At 46.6% G+C, this 26,361-nt stretch overlaps 1 protein-coding gene across 3 annotated transcripts in view; it reads left to right on the top strand.

Moving 5' to 3' along the window:
* OSBPL10 (oxysterol binding protein like 10) overlaps positions 1 to 20,519 on the top strand; it is an 850,497-nt gene extending 829,978 nt beyond the window's left edge. For all 3 annotated transcript variants that reach the window (XM_085630573.1, XM_085630574.1, XM_085630575.1), the window contains 2 exons: positions 6,775 to 6,928; positions 19,148 to 20,519. In XM_085630573.1, coding sequence (XP_085486699.1) covers positions 6,775 to 6,928; positions 19,148 to 19,192 — 199 coding nt within the window. In that variant the 3' untranslated portion in view covers positions 19,193 to 20,519. The remainder of the gene's footprint in view (positions 1 to 6,774; positions 6,929 to 19,147) is intronic.
* The last annotated feature ends 5,842 nt before the right edge of the window (positions 20,520 to 26,361 follow it).

Below are 26,361 nucleotides of genomic sequence, written 5' to 3'. Positions count from 1 at the left end.
GACTACCTAATCAACTAATTAATTTTTGCTGAATAAATCCTCAAGGTACCTATTGTTATTTAACTGATCTACCCAATTCCTTGGGGAATAGTGGGTTGCCCTATTGTGATTACTTGGCATAATCATTGCTGCGGTAAGGGGGCGAATTGGAGGTGAACCCCTGGTGGTGCCGGCGGCGTACCCCTGACGAGGTGGTCGGCGGTCGGGGGCGCCGAAGGGGTGGCCCGGCTGGCTGGTCTCCCGACCCCCGGTCCTGGTATATACTGAGACGTGGCGCGGCGGAGCTGCGGGGGTGCTGGACGTGGTCATCCTTGGTGGATCTTCAAGTGGCATCGTAGCCCTGAGTGGTGCAGTGCCGGGCTCGGCGGGAAGTGAGGGCAGACGGGCGTTGTGGCGGTGTTGGAGCCGCGATTCGGAGTAAGACGCACCCCGGCGCAGGAGAGGAGTCGCAGTAACCGGCCGGTGTCATGGGGAGCAGAGTGGAGCCCGACAAGTCCCAGCCCAGAAGTAGCAAAGGTGCTAAACAGGTCCAGACAAACAAGTTTGATCGCTACACGCAGCCCAGGGACCCACCGGTGGACCAGGGCCAGCCTTTGAGGGGCGGGGGGGTCGGGGGGTCCCCCCCGGAGCTGACCCTACAGGACGTGATTACCGCCATAGGTGGGGTCAAATCCTCCCTTGAATGTAAGATGGAGACCCTGGAACATAAACTGGATACGGTCTCCATTGAAGTCAACCTGATCAGGGCGGATCTCACCAAAGTCAATGAGAAGGTCAAGACCTTGGACGTTAAAACGGCCGGCCTGACAGAAGATGTGGCGGATCTCCAGCGGGAGGTCCGCGACCTCAAGGGGTTCTGTGTACTGGCGGAGCGCAAGTTGGACGAGTATGAAGGGAGGTCTAGACGGAATAACATTCGAATTTTGGGGGTTCCCGAGAAATCGGAGGGGCCAGCGCCGGATCTCTTCATAGAAGACTTGATTCTTAACCACCTCAAGCCCGGGGGCCTTGGGAAGTTTTTCACCATCGAGCGAGCGCATAGGGTCCCGGGTGGACGCCCCAGGCCGGGGACGCCCCCCCCGCCCTCTTATTGCACGTGTGCTTAACTTTAGAGACAGAGACGCTATCCTGCAGTCAGCCCGGAAATCGCCCCCTCTCCGTTATGAGAATGCCACCCTCTCCTTCTTCCCGGATTTCACCCAACTGGTGCAGAAGCAGCGGAAGACTTTCCTGGGGGTCAAGAAACAGCTCCGGGATAAAGGGATTAAGTATGCCATGATGCTCCTGGCCCGATTGCGAGTGGAGAGTGAGGGGAGGATATGGTTTTTCGACACCCCTGAGGGGGCTGCGGATTGGATCGAGGGGCGGCGTGATCGTGGGCCCGGTGGCAGGCGCGGAGGTGAGGAAGAGGAAATATCGGGGCAGGCTTGAAGCTGCCGGACTGCCCTCTGTGACGCTACCCTGGTGATCAGGTATGGGGGTCGCGGACCCCAGGAGGGACTCGAACAGTGGGAGCTGGGCAGCGCAGCAATGGACTCCTGATGGACGCGGAGGGCAGACCCCCTTTAGACGATGGGGACCTGGGGGTGGTGAGTGGGCTACCTCCTCCTTTCTACGTTTAGTTGTGTTCGGGATAGGGTTTAGGGCGACAGGCACTCTGCCAGTTTCTATGGGTGGTCCCAGTCAGCAGGGGTGCAAGGTGGGGGGGAGTTGTGGGGGGGGGTCAGGGATTGGTTTTGCATTTAAGTTTGTTGTTGTTTTGTGTTTTTCGGCAATGTCAGAATGGTGGGCGGAATGTGAGGGACATCGGACACACCGGAGAAATGGGGACTGAGCGAGACCTGGGGATCAAAGTCCTCAGTTGGAATGTGAACGGGTTGGGGGATAAACTGAAAAGAGGGATGGTAAGCCAGTTTGTTAAGAGACACGCTCTGGATGTGGTCCTTCTTCAGGAGACGCATTTAATTGGGAATAACTGCCGCGCCCTGCATAGGGGTGGGTACAAAATGGTGGCGCACTCGGGGTTCACATCTGGGTCTCGAGGGGTGGGAATCCTTGTGAAGAACTCCGTCCCCTTCGCGATAACGGCAACATGGACTGATGTCCGTGGTAGATATGTTGGAATCTGGGGTCAGTGGGAAGGGAGAACGGCGACGTTTCTTTCCGTATATGTCCCGCCCGGTTTGTAGGCAGACGCCTTTAAGGATCTGGGCTCCGTTTTTCCGACACTCCCATTGGGGATCCTAGTCCTAGGTGGGGATTTTAACGCAGTGGTGGCCGGGGAAATGGACAGGCACCCGCCGAGAGGTTTGCAGCCCGCCCAGAAGTGGCTGTCCGGATTTCTGGAAACAACGGGAATGGTAGATGGGTGGCGTACCTTCAACCCCAATGGGACGCAGTACACACATGTTTCGAGCGTACACCGTAGTATGTCTCGTATTGACTATATCCTGGTTCCGGCGTCACAGGCTCATACCGTCCAGGAGATCCGTCACTTGGGGCGTAGTATCTCTCATCACTCCCCCGTGTGGCTCCAAATGCGAATAGGAACCTTCGCAGCCGGTAAGATAGCCCCGATAAACCCTTGGCACCTGACTGATCCCATTGTCCGCAAGATTGCCATTAAAGCCACGGACGCCTACTTCCGAGAGAACGAAGGCACGGTGGACTCTGCGCAGACTCTGTGGGAGGCATATAAAACGGTCATAAGGGGGAGATGGTTTCTGCCGTAGCCGGGAAGAAGAGAGACGGGCAGTCCGAGCTGATGAGAGCGGAGGAAGAGGTGCTGAGGGCAGAGGAGGAGATGGCCCGGGGAGTGACCCCTGAAGGCCTCCACCGGTTGAGACTGCGGCAGGAAGAGTTAAGTGCTGTTGCTAAAAATAGGGCGCAGGCTCAGAGCGGAAGGATCCAGAGCAGGGTGTATGAACTAGGGGATAAAGCTGGGAAGCTGATATCGTGGCTCGACAAGAGGGAGTGGGCCTCACATCTGGTGCCTGAACTGCAGGGTGATGATGAGCAGCCTATCACCGAGCCACAGGCCATAGCCGACGCATTCTCTGACTACTACCGCACGATCTATAGTGCCTCCGGGGCGTACACAGAAGAAGATAATAGTGAGATGTTGAGGGATGTAAAGCTCCCCATAGTCTCGGACGAAAACGGGGCCTATATGGAGTCCCCATTGACGGATGAGGAGGTGGCGCAGGCGATTCGTGAGGTGCGCTCCGGGAAGGCCACGGGTCCTAACGGCATCCCGGTCGAACTGTACAAGCTGGCGGCGACTAAACTCGCCCCACACGTCCGTGCAATGTTTGAGTGCAGCAGAGAGGCGGGACGGCTTCCATATGATCAGCGGGTCGCCAATATAGTCGTCATACACAAAGAGGGTAAACCAGCGACACACCGCGGATCCTATAGGCCTATATCGCTCCTTAACGCGGAGCCTAAAATACTGGCGAAATTGTTGGCCACAAGGCTAAGGAAGGTAATCACTACGCTCGTGCACCGGGATCAATCGGGGTTTATGCCACATCGTAGTACGGCCCTTAACCTGCGCCGCCTGCATGGGGTGTTGAGTAGGGTGCCGATGATACGGGAAGCGGCGGCCCTGGTCTCGTTGGATGCCACCATGGCTTTCGACATGGTAGAGTGGCCCTATCTATTTGCGGTGCTGCGCAGATTCGGTTTTGGGCTGGTGTTCCAGGGCTGGATCCGTCTCTTGTACTCTGAACTGATGGCCCGGGTAGTGGTGAACAATCAGAAGTCCGCAGACTTCAAGCTAGGCAGAGGCACGCGTCAGGGTTGCCCCCTGTCGCCGCTGCTTTTTGCATTGGCACTCGAACCGCTGGCGGCCTGGGTTCGGCAAGACCAATCTATTCGAGGACTGCGGTGGACTGCGGTGGACCGCGGACTGGGAAGACAAGATCTCCCTATACACGGACGACGTCCTGCTCTACCTTGCCTCCCCAGGGGCGTCGCTGATTTGCTTGTTGGACGTCTTGGCCATTTTTGGCAGATATACCGGATACACGGTTAATTGGTCTAAGTCGGTCATTTATGTGCTGGCAGGTGATCCGCCAGCGATACCGCCGGGTTGCCCAATTACGATCGCTGCGGATGGCTTCCGTTACCTCGGGATTTATGTGTCCCTGGAGCCGGGGCGGCGTTTTGCTTCCAATCTGGATCCGCCCTTGCGGCTACTCAGGACGGATGTCGCGCGTTGGAGGTCCCTTCCTCTCTCTATGTTGGGGAGGGCCATCCTCTTCAAGATGATGGCACTCCCGCGTTTCTTGTACGTGCTCCACAACACAATGGATCCGTTCCCAGGGTCCTACTTTAAGGAGGTTGAGGGCCTCCAAAGGCAGCTTCTTTGGGATGGTAGACCGCGGATTGCATTCACCAAAATGACCCTGAACTGGTATGACGGGGGGATTAGTCTCCCAGACATTCGGAAGTACTATTGGGCGGCGATTAATCATGGGATACATGGCGGCCCTGGTGATCCCGGGTATGCCATGGATAGGTGGCAGATGCCGGGGGGAGACTATACTAGGGCGCTGTACGCTAGGCCGGGTAGATTCCCGTTGACAGGCCCTACTGCCCATGCAGTCCAGGTATGGCATGTGGTCAACAAGCATTTGGGATGGGACGGTAAGCTAACACAGGCCACACCTCTGTGGAGTTCCGAAAAACTGGGTAGTCTTTGGAAATCCAAGGGCTTTGACAAGTGGGATCTTATAGGGATTGCGCACATCAAGGACATGTGGGGTCAGGGTACGGTTCTATCGTTCCCAGCCCTCAAGGAGCAGTATGGCATGGCGGACAGCGAGCACTTCCGGTATCTGCAGATCAGGCATGCGTTGTTGGCAAGGATCCCAGAGGGTGGGTCGCTGCCAGAGGCGTCTCCATTGGAGGCTAGGGTCCTAGACGGACATATCCCAGAGAAAACCATCTCCCTTATTTATAAGAAGCTAATCAATAACATGGAAGATCCGCTGGTGCGCCTTAGGGAAAGATGGAATGCCGAAGGCCTGGAATTAGATGATGAAGATTGGCAGGAGGCGGTCTCCTCCCCCAGGGTGGTAGCAACACAGGCCCGACTTAGGCTGGTCCAGCTCAATATTTTGCACATGACATACATAACGGGTCCAGGACTGGTTCGTATGGGAAGGGCGGAAAGCAGGGAGTGTAGACGGGGGTGCGGGGATATAGGGACCTTTTTCCATACCCTTTGGGAGTGCCGGCGGATAACGGAGTATTGGAGAGGTGTGCACCACATTATGCGGGCCGTGCTAGGGATTGACATCCACCCAGAGGCACGTAGGTGCCTGCTCAATGTCTGGGAGCCTACGAACCTCAATGTGTGCACTACACAGTGGGCTACGCTGGCGTTCATGATTGCGAAGCGGAACATTGCGCAATTGTGGGGGGGCGGTACAGCCACCCGATCTGGGGAAATGGAAGGAAGATTTAGACTGGTGCATGTGGAGGGAGAAGGCGGTGTATGTGGCTAGGGGTTGTCCCAGAAAGTGGAGTAAAGTGTGGGGAGCTTGGAACCACTACAGAGGAGATGTGTGTCCCCCACCAAGCAGACTAGCTGCGGATGAGGCTCATGTAACCCCCTGATCAACAGGATACTCCGTTGGACACATGTATTGAGATGTATAGTTTGTGTACCGCTTGTAACTGACTACGCCTGCCAATGTCTATATGCTGTTTGACTGTCGAATTGGTTTAAATAAAAAGATCTCTAAAAAAAAAAAAAAAAATGATTTGCCAATCCATGTGGCACCCAGCATTTTAGATTGGTAAATTAAAAAAATAGAAAGTGGTGACTTAATCATTCCATAGGCAAGCATACATGTGGTGATGCATGCGTGTGCATAAGCATCATGTTTGCTCGCGCCCATGTAATAACGTGAAAGTCACACAATTGATGGACAGAATGCAGAACAAATCAAACATTCACCCCCAGTCAAAAGATATGGGTTAAATCCATCATTCTTTTGCTCACCATGCCACCCCAGTTTAGACCTGGCCATATGCAAATCAGTCTTGACCCTGTGCCTCATGGGAACAGTCCAGCCCGAACTGCCAAGCCAGGTCCTCCCTGGTCTGGAAACAAGCATCTTAGGACCTGGTTCGGGGTTTCACCCCTCTTCAGCCAGGATAGCTTGATTCCATTGGTACAGTGAGCCCAGGACCCACGTCTGGGCATACCTGGCGCACTTAGGGCGAGAAAGCAAAAGACACACAATTGATGGACGGAATGCAGAACAAATCAAAACATTCACCCCCAGTCAAGAGATCTGGGTTAAATCCATCATTCTTTTGCTCACCATGCCACCTCAGTTTAGACCTGGCCATATGCAAATCATTCTTGACCCTGTAATAACGTGGCCACCAGCAGTGGGTGCATCATTGCATATTTTTTCCTCCTTTAATAAGCAGCAACAAAAGGCATTTTGCCTCACATCTGCAAAAGCATTAGCAAAGACTACAGGTCAAAAAGGCTAAACTATTGGTTTGGCCAATGCTTGTTTTCAAAGTTCCCCTTGATCTGATGACTTTTGCTATGTAGACTTTGTGTTTAAGTGAACAAAAATATCCAGATGCCCTTCACTGCAGAACTGCCCCACTCTGTCTGTAACCTCTTCCCTTCTTCCTGGTAACCATCTTGCTGCAGGGGTCTGCTACCCTGTAACTCTACATTTAATGTTATTCGAGACCGCAGACAAAATAAGGGACCTCTTTTTCCTTTTCTGTACTCTTCAGGAATCTGTGGCAGCACGTCACCAACTCCTTGAAATCCGGCGACCATGATCTGGCCACGGAGCACAAGCAGCGGCTGGAGGAGCGGCAGCGAAGGGAGGCGAAGCAGAGAGCAGCGCTCAACGCAGCCTGGAAACCTAAATACTTTTCAAAGGAGGTGAGTGATATGCTATCACTGCATCATGGGGGTTTAGATTTAGCATGGGCTGTGCTAATGTATATGAAATGCATCTTCAGGTCAGGAGCTGTCAAAACACAACCCTGCTCTGCTGGGTGTTGTCTCTCCCTGTGTCCTTGCACCTCTGCCACCTCTGAGCCCTGTACTTGCAGAATGCCTGCAGGAAGATGCTGTCATTGGCAATGTATCAGGAATACCCTGTCCATTATGATTCTTCAGCCACCTTATTTAGCCATCAACCCACAACCATCCGTCTGTGACTGCGATGAGGGTCTGACATGATAATGAGCAGGAGACGGTGGTTGGGGTGCAGAGGAAATAGGGATGGCTGTCAGTGTGGACCTGGGAGAGACACCTGCGCTGTGGGAAGCTGGGGGCGGAGATGGCAAATTTCTGAAGAGGAGCCGATAATCAAGTCTTCAGATGATGCATCTACTGCATGCCTGTCCTCCAGGACATTATCATCTTCTTAGAACACAAGGATTTCCATTAACATGCAGAATTATAATGAATTTCCACCAAAGCAGGAATACTTCAACAAAAGCAGTCGTATAAAGTTGAGGGTGAAATGGACAGCCATTTTTATGCAAGCCATTCGATGTGGCTCACAGGATGTCCCCTTGGCGGAGGTGCAGCGGCTTGTCTCTCTGCCTCCTGTTCTATTCTTTCATGTGATTCTTCGTGTGCATGCTCCTGTGGAGTGCCCCATCTATTGTGTTAGAACGTGTAAGGTTTGTATTTTCCTCCAAAAGAGCAGCTCCGGAGGAGAGTTTCCTGTGGTGCTCTGGTCGCAGGGACATGACTCAGCTTGGTAAAACTGCAGAGTCACCATGAAAAGTAACTCTGCACTGAGGTTACAATGGAGTGTTTTTGGAGCTGGGAACATCAATGTACTCACAACTCTTTGGAATCTTTACCACTGAAAAGGGGTCCATTGTCTGTGTGACAACTTGAAGTATGCCATACATAAGGAATATCATGTCTAGAGGAAGAATGACCACCTCAACAAGTTTTCTTGTTTCAGGGACTATGTCAGGAAACCAGAAAAATAGAACCATAGATATTCCCATGCAACTGAGGGTTATAACAAGCTGGGCATCCAAGGGAAGCCAGAGAAAATAGCCAGATTTTGATATTTCCCTGGCAATTGAACAATGCAGACCCAATAGCCCTGAAGGCACAGACCCTATCTTTTAGCCCTTGGCTGTAGCTGTACTGTAGGATTTCAAAATATCATTTGGAGGGTTTGGTGATCATTAAAAACTGTGAGTGATTTGCCATATATAAGCAAGTGGAAATGTCTGTACTGGACACCCTTGTTGGTGCACTCTTGTTGTTTTCTGTTAGCTGAGGCTTCTGCTCATGTAGGTATGTTTGAATGGAGTTTTGTGACCACTGCCATGTTAGGTGAGACCAGGACTCAACCCAACAGAGCTAACATCCACCACGGTTTTATTGCAAACGGAAAGGTTAAAAATTAAGACATGTTGTCAGCTTCTGCAGTTCTCAAGCAAAAAAAAAAAACCTCAAACCTGGCTTGACATTCTCGAGGGCAACTGAAATCAATGTCCCTTTTTTTGAAATATCGAACAACAGAGCACTCTTGGATGACAATTCTTTTATGTACTGTAACTGACCATGCCCATGGACGAATGAGGTCATGAAACATTTCAGGGTAGGGACACCAGTGTGATGTCTTCTCTCTTGTCTGGATCAGGTTTCATTTCCTCAGCGATATGTACTAATAAAACTTGAGTAGAAGACGACAATCACATTTGTCCTTATCGAAGATATATGCTTTTGCTAAATCGTTGTAGACTTTCATGAGGGCATCATCATTATCCTGCTGAGACGTGCCAAGTTCTAGAATGTTGCCACCCTGATTGAGACAGTTAGGAATCCCTTAGATCACCTTTCAGATCTGTGAGAAATTGGCAACAGCCCTGTCAGGGTGATCCACAAAAATCACTAAATTACCCAGTGCTTACCCCTTTGGTACCTTCGCATAAAAGCTGTCAGGCTTAATATAGTACAGTATTTATGCAGCACTCGAACAGTAAAATCCCACACCAATATAGAAAATAGAGAAAGTTTTAAATAACTGTTTGATATCAAAACGACAAAAATACAAACAGTAGAACAGAGTTATGATTTTTTTAAGTTTAAGGTAAAAAATAGCATCCTAAAAGATCCAACCGTGGACATCTAGTTGGGCGAGACCGTATAAAAGTCGGAAAATGTGACTGGCCGCTATGGAACGCAAGTCGGGTAAAAAAAAATTGGATTTGGCCCGGTCCGCGCTTACCTTCAGACTTGGAAGAAATTTGAAGAAAAAGTCTCTCAGAAGCTAGAAGTTCAGCGGGGCAAGGTTGTAGGTGGTGTCCAAAGAGGAGGTATCATCACTGGGGAGCTGCTAGACAAAATCACAGTGAAGATCTACATTCGGACTTAGTCTCTTTTTGGAACTTGAAAAACGCCAGCAGAATGAAGCTGGAGTGGAGGCAGGAGCCAACATGACTTCCACGTGGTTGGATACCCCTTTGGCAAAGGAACGCTGAACAGGATGTGCTGCTGAGGTTGAAGAACATAGCAGGAACTGCATTTCTCTTGGTTCCAGGGCTTTTTTTTTCTTTTAGCCAAACATGTTCTGCGTCCCATGTCTTGGATGTTTTGCTATCTGGGCTCCTTTATTACCACCACCAAAGGTCCATGATTGGAGGTGCACCACTTGGGGAGTTTAGGACTCACTCAGGCTGACACCAGGTGCAGGTTCAAGATGGTTAGAGCATTTTCTGTCCCTACGACTTTGATCAGGATGCCAGCCAGCTAGTCTTTGGAGTCACTCTGCTAGTACTGGGTTCAAAAAGTGTGACACGGCAAAAGCAGAAGGGCAGGCATCTGAGGGTTCAAGGCAGGCTTCAGGCAGTAGAGTAGTCCTTCCAAGTGCAGCAAAGCAGTTCCCTGAAGTACACAGCAGGCATTCCTCTGAGAGTCCTTCCGCACGTCCAGAAAGTGTACGGAGTAATGACCCTGAGGGTCCTATTTTTATACCTGGTGCCTTCTTTGAAGTAGGAGACATTTCTAGATAATTCCCTTTTTAGTGCTGGAAGTTTACTGCTTCCCCTAAACTGGATCCTGGCTGTCTGCATGAACAACGCAGGGGTGACAATTCCTTTGTGTGAAGGTAGAGTACTTCATATATAGTTGCCCTGCTTCCACCTATCTCATTCTGCCAGTGATGCCCATTCAGGTACACCTAATCCCTCTATTGTGTGGCTGTTCGGAGGAATTAAAAAAGTTGAACTACACCCAATCATGTGACCCAGAAATAGGCTGCAGGCACCAAATAATTATGGCAGGGGTATGCCAACTTTCTAAAAGTAAAAACAGCAGTTGATGGACAGAACAATGTCATACATTCACCCCAGTACAGAGATCTGGGCCTAAATCCATCGTTTTTTTGCTCACCATGCCATTCCAGTTTGAACCCAGCCATATGCAAATCAGTCTTGACCCTGTGCCTCATGAGAACAGTCCAGCCTGAACTGCCAAGCCAGGTCCTCCCTGGACTGGAAACAAGCAATCTAGGACCGGTTTCGGGGTTTCACCCCTCTTCAGCCAGGATAACTTGATTCCAGTGGCATGGTTAGCACGGGACCCACGTCTGGGCATACCTGTCCCACTCGGGGTGACAAATGCAAAAACAACAGTTGATGGACAGAATGCAGAACAATGTCATACATTCACCCCAGTACAGAGATCTGGGCATACCCGTCCCACTTGGGGTGACAAATGCAAAAACAACAGTTGATGGACAGAATGCAGAATATGCATCCTAGGACCGGTTTCGGGGTTTCACCCCTCTTCAGCCAGGATAGCTTGATTCCAGTGGCACAGTGAGCCGAGGACCCACGTCTGGACATACCTGGCGCACTTAGGGTGAGAAAGCAAAAGACACACAATTGATGGACGGAATGCAGAACAAATCAAAACATTCACCCCCAGTCAAGAGATCTGGGTTAAATCCATAATTCTTTTGCTCACCATGCCACCCCAGTTTAGACATGGCCATATGCAAATCAGTCTTCACCCTGTGCCTCATGGGAACAGTCCAGCCCGAACTGCCAAGCCAGGTCCTCCCTGGACCGGAAACAAGCGTCCTAGGACCGGTTTCGGGGTTTCACCCCTCTTCATCCAGGATAGCATGACCCCAGTGGCATGGATCGCACGGGGCCCACGTCTGGGCATACTCATCCCACTCGGGGTGACAAATGCAAAAACAATAGTTGATGGATAGAATGCAGAACAATGTCATACATTCACCCCAGTACAGAGATCTGGGCCTAAATCCATCGTTTTTTTGCTCACCATGCCATTCCAGTTTGAACCCAGCCATGTGCAAAAGAATGATGGATTTAACCCAGATCTCTTGACTGTGGGTGAATGTTTTGATTTGTTCTGCATTCCGTCCATCAATTGTGTGTCTTTTGCTTTCTCGCCCTAAGTGCGCCAGGTATGCCCAGACGTAGGTCCTGGGCTCACTGTGCCACTGGAATCAAGCTATCCTGGCAGAAGAGGGGTGAAACCCCAAAACCAGTCCTAGGATGCTTGTTTCCGGTCCAGGGAGGACCTGGCTTGGCAGTTCGGGCTGGACTGTTCCCATGAGGCACAGGGTGAAGACTGATTTGCATATGGCCATGTCTAAACTGGGGTGGCATGGTGACCAAAAGAATTATGGATTTAACCCAGATCTCTTGACTGGGGGTGAATGTTTTGATTTGTTCTGCATTCCATCCATCAATTGTGTGTCTTTTGCTTTCTCGCCCAAAGTGCGCCAGGTATGCCCAGACGTGGGTCCTGGGCTCACTGTGCCACTGGAATCAAGCTATCCTGGCTGAAGAGGGGTGAAACCCCAAAACCGGTCCTAGGATGCTTGTTTCCGGTCCAGGGAGGACCTGGCTTGGCAGTTCGGGCTGGACTGTTCCCATGAGGCACAGGGTCAAGACTGATTTGCATATGGCCAGGTCTAAACTGGGGTGGCATGGTGAGCAAAAGAATGATGGATTTAACCCAGATCTCTTGACTGGGGGTGAATGTTTTGATTTGTTCTGCATTCCGTCCATCAATTGTGTATCTTTAACTTTCTAAAAGTGTAATTTTCAAAATTGTAACTTAAAATCCAACTGTACCATTAAAAGGGTTTTAAATTACAATTTCTAAGACACCAAGCACAACATGTTTACCTGTTCTCAATCAAAGGTTAGCACTTAATAAATGTAATAAGGTAACCTAATGTTATCCTATAGGAAAGGTAGGCCTAACAATAGTGAAAAACTAATTTGGCAGTGTTTCTCTACCTGGACATGTAAAATCTAAAAGTACATGTCCAGCCTTTTAATTATTTATTTATTTAGGACATTTATTGAGCGTCAACGAATACCCGTAGGCGTCTCGGCGCTAGACTGTAACAGCTGTCTTTCCCCAAGATATGGATAGCCTCGGAGGATCTTTGTCAATGTTACTGGTTAAACAGCCAAGTTTTCAGTTTCTTCCGAAACAGGGAGAGTGAGGGGCTGGTTCTAATATGTTGTGGCAGGGTGTTCCACATCTTGGGAGCCGCAACTGAGAAACGGCGGTCGCCCCAAGAGACTGTTTTGGAACGGGGAACCACTAATTGGTTGAGAGTTGTGGATCGAAGCTGTCTAGCCGGTCTATAGAGTACAAGCTGATCCTTAAGAGGGCGTGGCCCTTGATCATGAAGTGCCTTGTAAACTATACAAAGTGATTTAAACTTGATCCTGTTTTGGATCGTCAACCAATGGTATGTTCTGATAGTGTCAGAAATGGGTGAAAACTTAGGTGCTCGAGATAGCAGACGTGCAGCTGCATTCTGTATTGTCTGCAATTTTTTGGTTACTCTAATTTGGGCATTTAGAAAGAGTGCATTGCAGTAATCTAAGGATGAAAGTACTAAGGAACTGACCAAAGTTTTAGCAGCAGCATCTGGTAGAAAAGGAATGATTTTCCTTATCATTCTGAGTTTATGATGGGCTGTAGCTGCTACTTTGTTTGCCTGTGCCATGAAATTAAGATGATCATCAAAGATTACTCCCAGATTCCTGACCTTAAGGGTCAGGCTAGGAGGGTTACCGAAGGCTGGTGGCCACCAGGATACAGGCCAAATCGGGGAGAGGGATCCAAAGATGACCACCTCCATTTTATCGGAGTTTAGTTTCAGGCAATTACTTGTCATCCACTCTCCAATCGCTCTCATTCCAGTTTGGATGCGCTCTGCCACTTCCAGCCCATCACCTTTAATGGCCATCACCAGTTGCGTGTCATCTGCATATGAGGTTAGGCTCATCCCGTATGCTTTGATGACCCGTGCAAGGTCCGACACATAGATGTTAAATAGTGTCGGACTCAGGGAGGAGCCTTGAGGAACGCCACAGGGAAGTGACATCTTGGCCGATTGATATGGCCCCAGTGTGACCACCTGCGTTCTATCGGCCAGGAAGGAAGAGAGCAAGTCTCTCGCAGTGTAGTGGATGCCCATCCTTCCGACACGGTCCATCAGTATCTTGTGATCGACCGTGTCGAAAGCTGCCGAGAGATCCAACAATACAAGTAGTGCTGTCCCTCCTTGGTCACGGATAATTCTGATGTCGTCTGCTGCCTTGATAAGGGCAGTTTCCGTGCCGTGGTATTTACGGAAGCCAAACTGTGTGTCGTCCAGTAGCTGATGTTTCTCTATATGCTCTGATAGCTGCTGGTTCATGGCTTTTTCGGCCACTTTAGCTAGGAAAGGGAGACTTGCTATGGGCCTATAGTTCTTGAGTTCCTCCTTGTCTAAACTGAGTTTTTTCAGCAGGGGTTTAACCAGTGTGTTTTTTAGGGAATCTGGATAAGTCCCAGAACTCAATATTGTATTGCAGACATGAGTGATGATCGGAACAATAGTGTCCATCACCATAGAGAGAACTGAGGAAAGGCAAGGGTCCAGAGCCGATCCCGTTTTATTTGACGTGATAATGTTTTTTGTTTGATCAATAGTAAGAGCCCTAAAACTGGACAGGGTGTTTCCTGAGGAAGTGTAAGAGGGAGAGGCTCTGGTGATGGTAATTTTTGAAGTAAAGGCTTGGTATATATCATTAACCTTGGAGAAAAATAATTCTGACAATGCATCACAGAATGATTGTGACGGGGATGGATTTAGATCTGGTGCATTGCCAGATAAGGTGTTAGTAATGTCATAAAGTTGCCTACTTGAGTTTTTGGCGTTTTCAATTTGTTCCGAATAAAATGTTTTTTTGGCTGCAACAATCATGGTTTTATAGGTAGCCAAAGATTCTTTATACTTGATCTTGCTCTCGATGTCATAGGTTCTACGCCATTGCCTTTCCCTATTCCTACTTAATTGTTTTTGGGTTCTTAATTCCTCTGTGTACCACGGAGCGGTCAGTGTGCTTCTATTCCTAGAGTAGTGTTTAGTAGGTACCAAGCCATTCATGAAATTGACGAGTGGCGGTATTGGGTTCGTCGGATAGATCTGGGCAAGTTTTGTCCAGTAATATTTTTAATTCAGTATGGTTTAAATTCTTCCATACTTTAAAAAAACCTGGCTTAGTAGTTGTAACCGTCTTCCTCAGTGATTCCTTGATAGTCAGTCCGCTAAATATGGCAAAATGATTCGTCCATGGCATGGGTAAAATGTTTAATATACGCAGGCCCTGTACGTTTGAAAAAATGCCATCCAGCGTATGTCCTGCCTGGTGAGTGGAAGAGGTAACCAGTTGTCGGAGGCCCATTATTTCTAAGTCTGATGTAAGGGCGGCGGTATCCCTATCATTAGCTTGTTCTAAGTAGAAATTCATGTCACCCATAATTGTCGTGGACTCTTCCATGGCTATCGATTCGGTAATCACGTTTAAATTGGTCAAAAAAGCTGCTCTTGTCCCAGGGGGACGGTATAGGAGAACTCCCTTAAAATTAAAAATTACAATTACAAAGAACCCTGCTCTATAGGCTACCTAGGGCAAACCGAGGGGTGACTTATATGCAATAAAAGGGGAGTTTAAAGCGTGGTAATGGGGTTGTATTGCTGAGTCGAACTGTCAGTTTAAAACTGCATTCAGTCTGCAGTGCCAGGCATGGGAAGTGTTTTAAGGGGCTACTTAAGTGAGTGGCACAATAAGCGCTGCTGGCCCACTAATAGCATTTAATTTACTGGCCCTGGGTATATGGTATACTACTTTACTAGGGACTTATAATTAAATTAAATATGCCAATCAGATGTACGCCACTTTTACCATGGTTTAGGGAATGAACAGGTTTGTGGGTGACCAAGCAGAGTGGGCCAGGTCCAACAAGATCTCTTCCTGAAAAGTGTCTGCTGCAGAAGATATGCAGAATTTTATTTTTGTGTTTTTTTTTTTTAAATCAAAACGGGCTAACATGCATTTCAGTCGTGGTGATATATCTTGAAGACTCTTCCTGCTGGTAATATCCTTTATTGAGGGCTAGTTTTGAATACACTTGTGAACTATTTAGTTGATGTATAATGTCCTGACATTTTGTACCCCTATATGGGCCACTAAATAGTTTACCCATACAGATAGCAAGCTACAAGTTACACATGCAGGATGTGTTTGGGAGAGTGTTGTATTGTTTTTGAGCCTATATGGGAAGTTTTTTCATATTGTGCTAAATAACCACCAAAGTGTGGTTATTGTGTCATCGGATGCAGGGTGATGGGTCAGGATATGTTAGATAGACGCGCAAGATGCAAATCTGACCACCACACTGCTCCTTGGTTAGGGTATCTGTAGGGGAGCCCCATGCTGTCAGCCCTGAGTAGGTTTCCATGACATCCTTCTGCAAGAGAATCCTGCCTCAGCTTGCACCTGTATGTTGCCATTTGTGCTTCAGTTTCATCAGTCTGGTATGCCACTCCTTCTACTAGTCTGCTTTAGAAAGCCCTGGGAAACACTTGACGTCACAGTGCATGCGATTAGTTGACAGAGAACCTGAAGCAAACCCAGCTTAACCACAGAACAAAAGCCTTATTCTTGGAGCAGAGGCCTCAAGACCAAATATCACAATGCCTCAGTGATGTACAAAAACTCCCTTTGTGTCTCAATGGGTTCTTAGAGACATATGCTTATGTTTCCATATTAAAGGTTATAGTGAAATATGACCTGCTAGCTTCGTTATTTCACAGTCCGTCATTACATTTATTTGAACTCCTGCACCGACCAGAATATACATTTTTTGCCCCAATATGTTGTAGTGCTGTCTAGCACCGTTCAGCGATGTTATGTTCAGTCATTGCAATATGAGGATTCAGTCGCATGTGAAACCCGATAGCCACATTGAGAACTATCTTTGCTTGCTTTTGGCAACTCCCAATCTGCTTTCACACAACAGTTTTCTGCACACTACACCACCACCTTTCTATGGTAATCCTTGGGCTCTGCATGAATGGTTGCAGAGTGAGTATGTGCCATGGCCAGAATGTCCCCTATTATGAAGACCTGTGCAATGATTGCCTTGGTCATCCTTGACACTCAGAGCCACCATACAAATATCCTAACACCGGCTCCAGCTGGGACCCAGGTTCCTTGAGTGGGTGACATCGCAGGGTAGCTGGACACCAAGTGGTCAAAAGAAGAGCCGCCATGTTTCTTACATAGACAGGGCTAACCAGCATGCAGGCCACCAGTGGAAGCACCCTGCCCACCTCGTGTGTACAGCCTGTGTAACACCTGAATGGGGATGAAGATGAACAAAAGGAACTTTATCCATTACTTTTTACAGATTCAGTGGGGGCTTTAGTGATGTGTGTGAAATATGTCTTGATGCCAGGAATTACTGAGACATCTGTCTGCTCTGCCAAGTGGTACTTCTGTGTGTGCCTTTGCTCAAGACCTTCCACTTCTGATGCATAGTACGCGTCCTGGAAATCACCATCCTTGTCAGTGCAACAGGAATGTACTCATAAGGCTGTAGAGGAGCTGGGTCTGAGAACCTTCTGAGCGTTGTCAGTGCAACAGGAATGTACTCATAATGCTGTAGAGGAGCTGGGTCTGAGAACCTTCCGAGCCTTGTCAGTGCAACAGGAATGTACTCATAAGGCTGTAGAGGAGCTGGGTCTGAGAACCTTCCGAGCCTTGTCAGTGCAACAGGAATGTGCTCATAAGGCTGTAGAGGAGCTGGGTCTGAGAACCTTCTGAGCCTTGTCAGTGCAACAGGAATGTGCTCGTAAGGCTGTAGAGGAGCTGGGTCTGAGAACCTTCTGAGCCTTGTCAGTGCAACAGGAATGTGCTCATAATGCTGTAGAGGAGCTGGGTCTGAGAACCTTCTGAGCCTTGTCAGTGCAACAGGAATGTACTCATAAGGCTGTAGAGGAGCTGGGTCTGAGAACCTTCCGAGCCTTGTCAGTGCAACAGGAATGTGCTCATAAGGCTGTAGAGGAGCTGGGTCTGAGAACCTTCCGAGCCTTGTCAGTGCAACAGGAATGTACTCATAATGCTGTAGAGGAGCTGGGTCTGAGAACCTTCTGAGCGTTGTCAGTGCAACAGGAATGTACTCATAATGCTGTAGAGGAGCTGGGTCTGAGAACCTTCTGAGCGTTGTCAGTGCCACAGGAATGTACTCATAATGCTGTAGAGGAGCTGGGTCTGAGAACCTTCTGAGCCTTGTCAGTGCAACAGGAATGTACTCATAAGGCTGTAGAGGAGCTGGGTCCGAGAACCTTCTGAGCCTTTTCAGTGCAACAGGAATGTACTCATAAGGCTGTAGTGGAGCTGGGTCCGAGAACCTTCTGAGCCTTGTCAGTGCAACAGGAATGTACTCATAAGGCTGTAGTGGAGCTGGGTCTGAGAACCTTCTGAGCCTTGTCAGTGCAACAGGAATGTGCTCATAAGGCTGTAGAGGAGCTGGGTCTGAGAACCTTCTGAGCCTTGTCAGTGCAACAGGAATGTGCTCATAAGGCTGCAGAGGAGCTGGGTCTGAGAACCTTCTGAGCCTTGTCAGTGGAACAGGAATGTACTCATAAGGCTGTAGAGGGGCTGGGTCCGAGAACCTTCTGAGCCTTGTCAGTGCAACAGGAATGTACTCATAATGCTGTAGAGGAGCTGGGTCTGAGAACCTTCTGAGCCTTGTCAGTGGAACAGGAATGTACTCATAAGGCTGTAGAGGAGCTGGGTCTGAGAACCTTCTGAGCCTTGTCAGTGCAACAGGAATGAACTCATAAGGCTGTAGAGGAGCTGGGTCTGAGAACCTTCTGAGCCTTGTCAGTGCAACAGGAATGTACTCATTAGGATGTAGAGGAGCTGGGTCTGAGAACCTTCCGAGTCTTGTCAGTGCAACAGGAATGTACTCATAAGGCTGTAGAGGAGCTGGGTCCGAGAACCTTCTGAGCAGGCTGTTGGGATCGGAACAATGCGCTGGTCCAATGAGCGCCTCCCACGGCTCACTCAGGTGGCACGTGGCTCAGTATTCTTACAAATACATATCTCAGGTGCTGAATCCACCTAGATCTAGTTTTTCTGTTTACATTCTTTATGGTGTACTATCTCCTCAAGGGAGCACTTGAATGTGGTTGTGTGCAGTGTTTATGGGAGCTACACAAATAAGTAAACGTTTTCTTGTATATTCTTTCTATGTAGCCATTGATGTTCATGAGAAAGGTCTGAAGCGCTTTATATTCAGCGAGCGCTCTTTAGAAAATGGCGCTGCCGCTTATCTCTTTGTAGGCAGCCATTTTTAGGTTTACATTTTCTGGATGGGTAATTTGAGTTTATAGAAGTGAATATATTGTAAGACAGATGGGCTCTGTTGTACTACTATCATATCGCTTTTGGGGGCAGAGTATTGGGGTGGCATGGTCATAGCATCTGTTCAGGATGAGCAGTTTAGCGGGCACAAGAGGCATGTTTTGGGGTGGGAAAAAGCTGGTTAATACTGTTTTTCTCTACATTAATCCCTGACCTCACCACACAATCAACCACTGGATTTGTCTCACTGGTCATCCATTTTATAGTAATAAAATCTGTTTTCAAACTATTTGTGTGAGGTTGTGAAGTTGGCTGGTAAAGTGTCGCTGTATGAAGCTCAGGGGTTTAAAGGATGTTGACTATGGTTATAGAGTCCAGGAGCTTACCCAACCATTTACGTCATTTTGTGTTTGTTTTTCAGGGTGAAGGCTGGATTTATTATAATCCTCTGTGGAAGACGCAATGACACAACCCTCCTCACGTCACGCCTAATTTAAGGCCTTATTTCAATTTATTCTATGAACTTCCGGTGCTGTTTGGAAAATCCTGCCATCCTATTAAAAATGAAATATTCCCTACAAACTGTGAATGATGTATCTCCAAACAGCTGCCCGCTACTGGAGTCTTTACCACAGCCATGTTGATTATACATTTATCTACACATACAAATGATGACACCGTACGTAGGAACACACAATATCAGTGGATATGTTGGTAATGGTTGTTTTTTTGTTTTTTTAAAGAACAACTGTAACTATCCATGATTCTTCTATTTTTCACTTTGCCAAAACCTCTTTGCACTTAGCCAATGTGACCTTCTATGGCCACTTCCTGCTCAAATCACTCCATTGTACATTTGAATGACCGAGAAGCTCCATTCCTTCTAGATACCGGTTCGGTAGCATGATTCCGATTTACCTAACTCTGGGTTTTTATTTCCTATTTTCTGGAACTTTTTTTGATTATCACTTTCTCCATTTATTAATGTTTTCAACTATTAATTATATTCAGTTCATGTATATCATATGCCTAGATATAGATTTAAATATTTAGATGGTTATTCGGTCATGTGAGGAGTTTCATTGACCTGTGGTTATGTCGCACGGCACCAGGAGCGCTCAATTACCAGAGCAAGACATCTTTTATCCGCCAACCACAATCATTGGAGGCTGGGTATGGTGCGTATATGAGCCGGCTATTGACAGTTCATGGTGAGGAGCCTTCACCAAAACAAGACAAGCCATTTACCATCTTTCCAAATATCTCCTCGCTTTATGTACCAAGGTGCACTTTAACTTACTAGCAATCAACGCTCTTACAAAAAAAAGAAATTGGTTACATGCGACTTGGAATAAGGGCTTCAGCGCATCACACAAAAACTACAACTCAATGTGAAATTATTTTTTAATGTTGGTATGTAAGTAATTATTCAACATGAATTTGTTAAAAAAACAAACACTGTGACGTAAAAGAGGGTATTTCTAAATCACACTAAAATGTTATAAATTAACTGCACAGCTATCCAGCAACTACTGATTTTCAGAATGGTACCCTGAGCATTACATTTTTTTTTTTTAAACATTCCTGAAAAATCTCAAAGCATTGTTTTTTTTGTCACAATGTCAGTCCAAGAGAGATATTTGTACGTTTTATGTTTATGGAATCATATTTCCTATTTGACAGAAAAAAATGAACACAAATAAGGTAAATTAGTATTTGGGACCACTCAGAATCGGTCTATAAATGTCAAAAAATATAAAGTGATTGCATGGAAATGCTTGAATTAATCTCAATAATTGGTGTGTAATGTCCTTTCGCTCGCATGTGCTAGCACAGAGACTGTCAACCCTATGCAAATTGTCCTTGGCTCCCTCCCTAAAAGAGGAAGTTTAACCTGAACTGCTAGACCATCTTCCTGTGCAAAAGCAAGCGAGCACTGACAAAAATAAGGCAGTAGATCTAAACACAGGTTTACGCAAGTATACATTTGTGTATGCCTGTTCACATTAGCATTTAAAAATCACAGCCAAACCTGGCAAAGTGCACTTTGGATCTTCGGTTCACATAGATACAAAGATATATTTTTTTTGAATGAGAAATGGAGGTTGGAAGGGAGCCTTCATTAGGGTCCAGCTTTTGTTTCTATGACATTGAAAGGAAAACCAGACTATAATGAAGGTTATCTTGCCATCCGACATTCTTTTCGCACAGTAACAAATATAGAAGTATAATAAAGGAGAGGGATCCTTCAATATGGTCCTGCTTTTGTTTCAGTGCAAAACAAACATCACCTGGTAAAGAAGGCTCCATTATAGTCCTGCATTTGTTTCTGCAGAATAGAAACAAATACTGCAATATCGTAAAGGTGTCCATGCCATCCACTTACATAAAAGAAAAGAAAAAAAAATATCTGGGAGTTAGTGATGAAAAGCTGCTGTGAAATTAATTTATCAAAAAATATAAACTTCAACCAATTAGCAGTGAGGAAAAATCACTGGGAGGTGTAAGATTAACAGAAAAAAAATACTGCAAAGCAATGATGGGAAGCTGCAGGGAGCCGGAAAAAAACATACACATCATCGTTGTTATATGCACCTAAAAGCATGACTGCTATCCCAACCTGAGGAAAAAAAAAATATATAAGTGGCCATATGAAGGTCAAGCTAACACACGAGTCCTGACATGCAGATAACAATAGGAAAAGCTAATTTAAGGAAGAAAAAAGATTTGCTTTATGAATGTAATGCACATATGATGTAAATTACTGAATGCGTAATGATCGACTGCACTTTTTAGATGTAAAATAGTCCCAAATGTAATGCATAGGAAGGCAGAAATATACGTCTATATATATATTCACTGAAAAAACCATAGGTTTCACACATGTTATAGTTAGCTGGACATTTTACTGATAAAAAACCAATGAAATTCCCCCGTTATAGTTACTGTAGGCAACTATAACTCACGCGACCGCAATCCTCTGCTGATGCTAATACTGTATTTAGACACTTATTTGCCCATGTCTTCTTCCATTAAATTTTAGCTATACATATATTACAAATATTTTTTTTTCATAAAGACACATATGTCATCAGCAGAGGATTACGGTCGCGTGAGTTATAGTTGCCTGCACTAACTATAACGGGGGAATTTCATTGGTTTTTTATCAGTAAAATGTCCAGCTAACTATAACATGTGTGAAACCTATGGTTTTTTCAGTGAATTTGTACGGTTTTTTAAATGCTAAGTTACTTTACGCCATTCGTGGCGTGCGCGCCCACTTAACGCAGTTCGTTCCGTGCGCGCACGGTGCGCTTCGCGCGCCCACTTTACGCAGTTAGTGCTGTGCACGCACGGTGGGCACGCGGTGCGCTACGCGCACCGCGTGCCCACGTTACGCTAGATGGGCCATGTATGCACGATGCGCTTCGCGCACCGTGCGCACATGGAGGACATATGATGCACTTTGTTTTGAAAGGTAATATTTTAATTTTTCGTATATTTTATAAGCCATGCACAAATGGTGCCCTTCGGGCACCATTTGCACACGGGGTGGAGAGAGTGTGGATACTTTTTTTTTATATATATTTTTTTACTGTACGCGTACGGTAAGCGTAATCGGCGAAATTACCGAAAAAATAAAAATTCCGTTTTTGGCCTTGGGGGATCTTTGGGGACTCCCTCGACATGGCTATGTGTGTGGGAGTTGTCTAAACAGCCCCTTTACATGTTTTTGGGCTTTATATTTTAAAAATCACTCTCAGTGCGAGAGAGAAAATGGCGGCCGCCGCTTCCTGGTTTCGGCCGATTCGAATGTTATCTAAGAGCCAATCAGAATCGCGCTCGCGCACGCCACCGTACGCGTACGGTAAGCGTACCGTAAGCGCACCGTAAGCTGGCTCAGATATATATATTGATTTAAAGGCTATTTTCTCAGAATCTACTGAACAGATTTACACCAAACCTACAAAAGGCACTTCCTTGACCTGAGGACTACCTCTCTGCCAAATTTCTAGTAATTCTGTTCAGCCGTTCGGGCTGTAGCCCTGTCTAAAGGTCCTATGGAAAAATGCATGGGAAAAACGCGTTTTGGGACCCCCCTTTTATCTCAGCCCCTGCTTGAAGAAACCCCCCGAGACTTTCAGGGTAGGAGCGGAGCGTTGCGCCCCACCTATTTTGAAAAATTCGCGAGGATTCGTCGACCGGCGCCAAAGTTATTCAAAGTTATTCAAGTTATTCAAAATAGAATGTTGCGGATTTCCTATGGAAACGTGGTCCTAACTATAACTACCTACTGGCGACCGCCAGTAGGTAATATATATATATATATATTACCTACTGGCGGTCCATAGGAAATCTGCAACATTCTATTTGGAATAACTTTGGCGCCGGTCGACGAATCCTCGCGAAATTTTCAAAACTAATGGGGCGCTACGCTCCGCTACGCTCCGCTCCTACCCTGAAAGTCTCGGGGGGATTCATCAAGCGGGGGCTGAGAAAAAAGGGGGGTCCCAAAACGCATTTTCCCCATGCATTTTTCCATAGGACCTTTAGACACAGCTACAGCCCGAACGGCTGAACAGAGTTACTTGAAATTTGGCAGAGAGGTAGTCTACAGGTCAAGGAAGTGCCTTTTGTAGGTCCTGTTCAGTAGTTCCTGAGAAAATAGCATTTAAATCAATATATATATCTGTGGCAGCTTACCGTGCGCTTACCGTGCGCTTACGGTAAGCTTACCGTACGCGTACGGTGCCGTGCGCGAGCGCGATTCTGATTGGCTGTTAGATCTTAGTAAACATTCGAATCGGTCGAAACCAGGAAGTGTCGTCCGCCATTTTCTCTCTCGCACTCACTCTGAGGGGGGGAGGAAAAACAAAGTTGGATAACAAGAAAAGGGGCAGGCTAGACAGCTCCTAACCACCTAGCCTTGGCTAGGGTGTCCCAAAAGGACCCCCAAGGGCAAAAATTCAAAATTTTTTTTTTCGAAAAAACGCCGAATGCGCTTACCGTAAATAATTAAAAAAAAAAAAACACTATCCACCTTTCCCCCCCCCCCCCCCCCCCCCCCCCCCGTGTGCAAAAGGTCCTCGCAGGGCACCTTTTGTGCATGGCATATGAAATTATAGAACATATAATAGTTAACCTTTCACAACGAAGCGCATAATATGTCCTCCGTGTGCGGACGGTGCGCGAAGCGCATCGTCCGTACATGGCCCATCCAGCGTAACGTGGCCACGCGGTGCGCGTAGCGCACCGCGTGCCCACCGTGCGTGCACGGCACTAACTGCGTAAAGTGGGCGCGCGGTGCGCACCGTGCGCGCACGGAACGAACTGCGTGAAGTGGGCGCGCACGCCACGAACGGCGTAAAGTAACTTAGCATTTAAAAAACCGTACAAATTCACTGAAAAAAACCATAGGTTCCACACACGTTATAGTTAGGAATTAGCATTTAAAAAACCTTGCAAATTCACTGAAAAAAACCATAGGTTTCACACATGTTATAGTTAGCTGGACATTTCACTCGTAAAAAACCATTGAAATTCCCCCGTTATAGTTAGTGCAGGCAACTATAACTCACGCGACCGCAATCCTCTGCTGATGACATATGTGTCTTTATGAAAAAAAAATATTTGCAATATATGTATAGCTAAAATTTAATGGAAGAAGACATGGGAAATAAGTGTCTAAATACAGTATTAGCATCAGCAGAGGATTGCGGTCGCGTGAGTTATAGTTGCCTGCACTAACTATAACGGGGGAATTTCAATGGTTTTTTACGAGTGAAATGTCCAGCTAACTATAACATGTGTGAAACCTATGGTTTTTTTCAGTGAATTTGCAAGGTTTTTTAAATGCTAATTCCTAACTATAACGTGTGTGAAACCTATGGTTTTTTCAGTGAATATATATATATATATATATTTTTTATGTAAAATCTCGCAAACAGCTGTGCTGTCAAGCAGAACAACCTAAAATGGAATGTTACCAAAAGTAATGGCCAGTGGTCAAGGGTGATTTAGGTAGTTCCATCTGTCACCATGTATGTTTTTTAGAAGGGTCGCTTAACGTCGCATAGGTGTGCCAAGACACAAATCTAATAGTGTGTCTAGGAACTCAACCTGCAACTCACTGGGGAGGCCGACATGCATCTGAGGGTGCTTGTGTTTGCCTGTAGATGGATTGTGGTCTCGCACTTTTGATTTGTTGACCCTTTTTTGGGAGTGGGTCAATGCCGATTTTCATAAGGTTGATGCCTGTTTGTAATGGCACAGAATAGTAAAAAAAAAAAAAAGAATGGAATGGAAAAATCCCCAGACTAATTAACAATATATTGACTATGATTTAAGCATTTCCACCTATCACATGTATTTACCTCTTCTACAGATGTGAACAGATTGTAACTGAAGAATAAAGTTTAAAAGAGTGGATTCCAAAACTCTGCACTAATAAGACACCCCAGCAAACACTAGTTTATGTGTCAAGTCTGTCCAAGCGTTGCTGCTTAAAGTCTGAGTTATGACAATTGCAGGCACTGCCCTCAAGTTAATTCCTTATCATTATTATAATTCTCTAGAATTTTCAGTACTAATACGGTTCTTGAAGACCTTGAAACTATACTCAATTGATGATGTTATTGGGTTTTTGTACTAGGGGAATGTCATTGCATTTTCAGCTGCCTTTGGAGCGTGCACCGCCAGTCCCAATGGTGACGAAACTTGGTAGTCAAGAGGAATTTGGGAGAGCACAATTGTAAAAGGCAAGAAGGAGATGGAGTTGGCGCCTTTGGTTTAAACTTCTCATCTTTGGGTAGGCTGGACAGGCTCAAGTTCGACTCAGAACATTGACAACTGGTCATGTTATTTCAAAGGAAAACTTAAAAAAAAAAAAAAAGACCTTGTTTGAATTGTGCGACAAATGGAATGATCAACGCTTGCAACTACAGCAATGTGTGATGTCGACAAATGCATTTATGATGAGAAAATATATGTCTGCTCAAAAATTCCAGATTCAAGTTCTCTGTGTGGTGCTGGACAAAGACCGTGCCTGTGGTCCTATTTCAAGCATGATGATCTGTTTTTCCAATGAGTAACTGTGCCTTTCCTCCTTGCTCCTCAGATTGCTTTCGGACATGTGGTTGGGTCAATAGCAAAATGATGATCACCATTTAGCTCAGTTGTACCTGAATGGTACTGAAGGTGTTGCCATGGTTATAACCAATACTGTCAATACAGTACCAGAGTATTCCTGGAATTATGGTTGTTAATTCAACTTTCAGATGCCACGCTTGGCCTAACCAGTGCCTGATTGGTTGAGTGCTGTCATCTACATCTTCGTGTCCAATATTATTCAAGCACCTGGTGTTTCAAGAGGGTGCAGTTGGATGCGGACACAAAGAAGGCACGGGCATGCTAGCCCATCCCTGTATGCCTTCTCTGTTATTGTCTGACGATAAATGCAGATGGCGGTTCAACCTCCAACCAAAGGTATTAAAGAAGAGCTCAGCCATCTTTTTATCTGAATATATGTTGGTTTATTTGTCTCTGAATGATTGTGAAATTGCATGTACAACTTGTTAACAAAGATATTAACCCCCCACGCCCCCTCACATCTCAATAAGCCTTCCCCACAAGTTG

This window comes from Triturus cristatus, chromosome 10, assembly GCF_964204655.1.
Source record: "Triturus cristatus chromosome 10, aTriCri1.1, whole genome shotgun sequence".
Lineage (NCBI taxonomy): Eukaryota > Metazoa > Chordata > Amphibia > Caudata > Salamandridae > Triturus > Triturus cristatus.
Note: the sequence above shows the minus strand (reverse complement) of the source record. Positions and strands in the feature narration are given on the sequence as shown.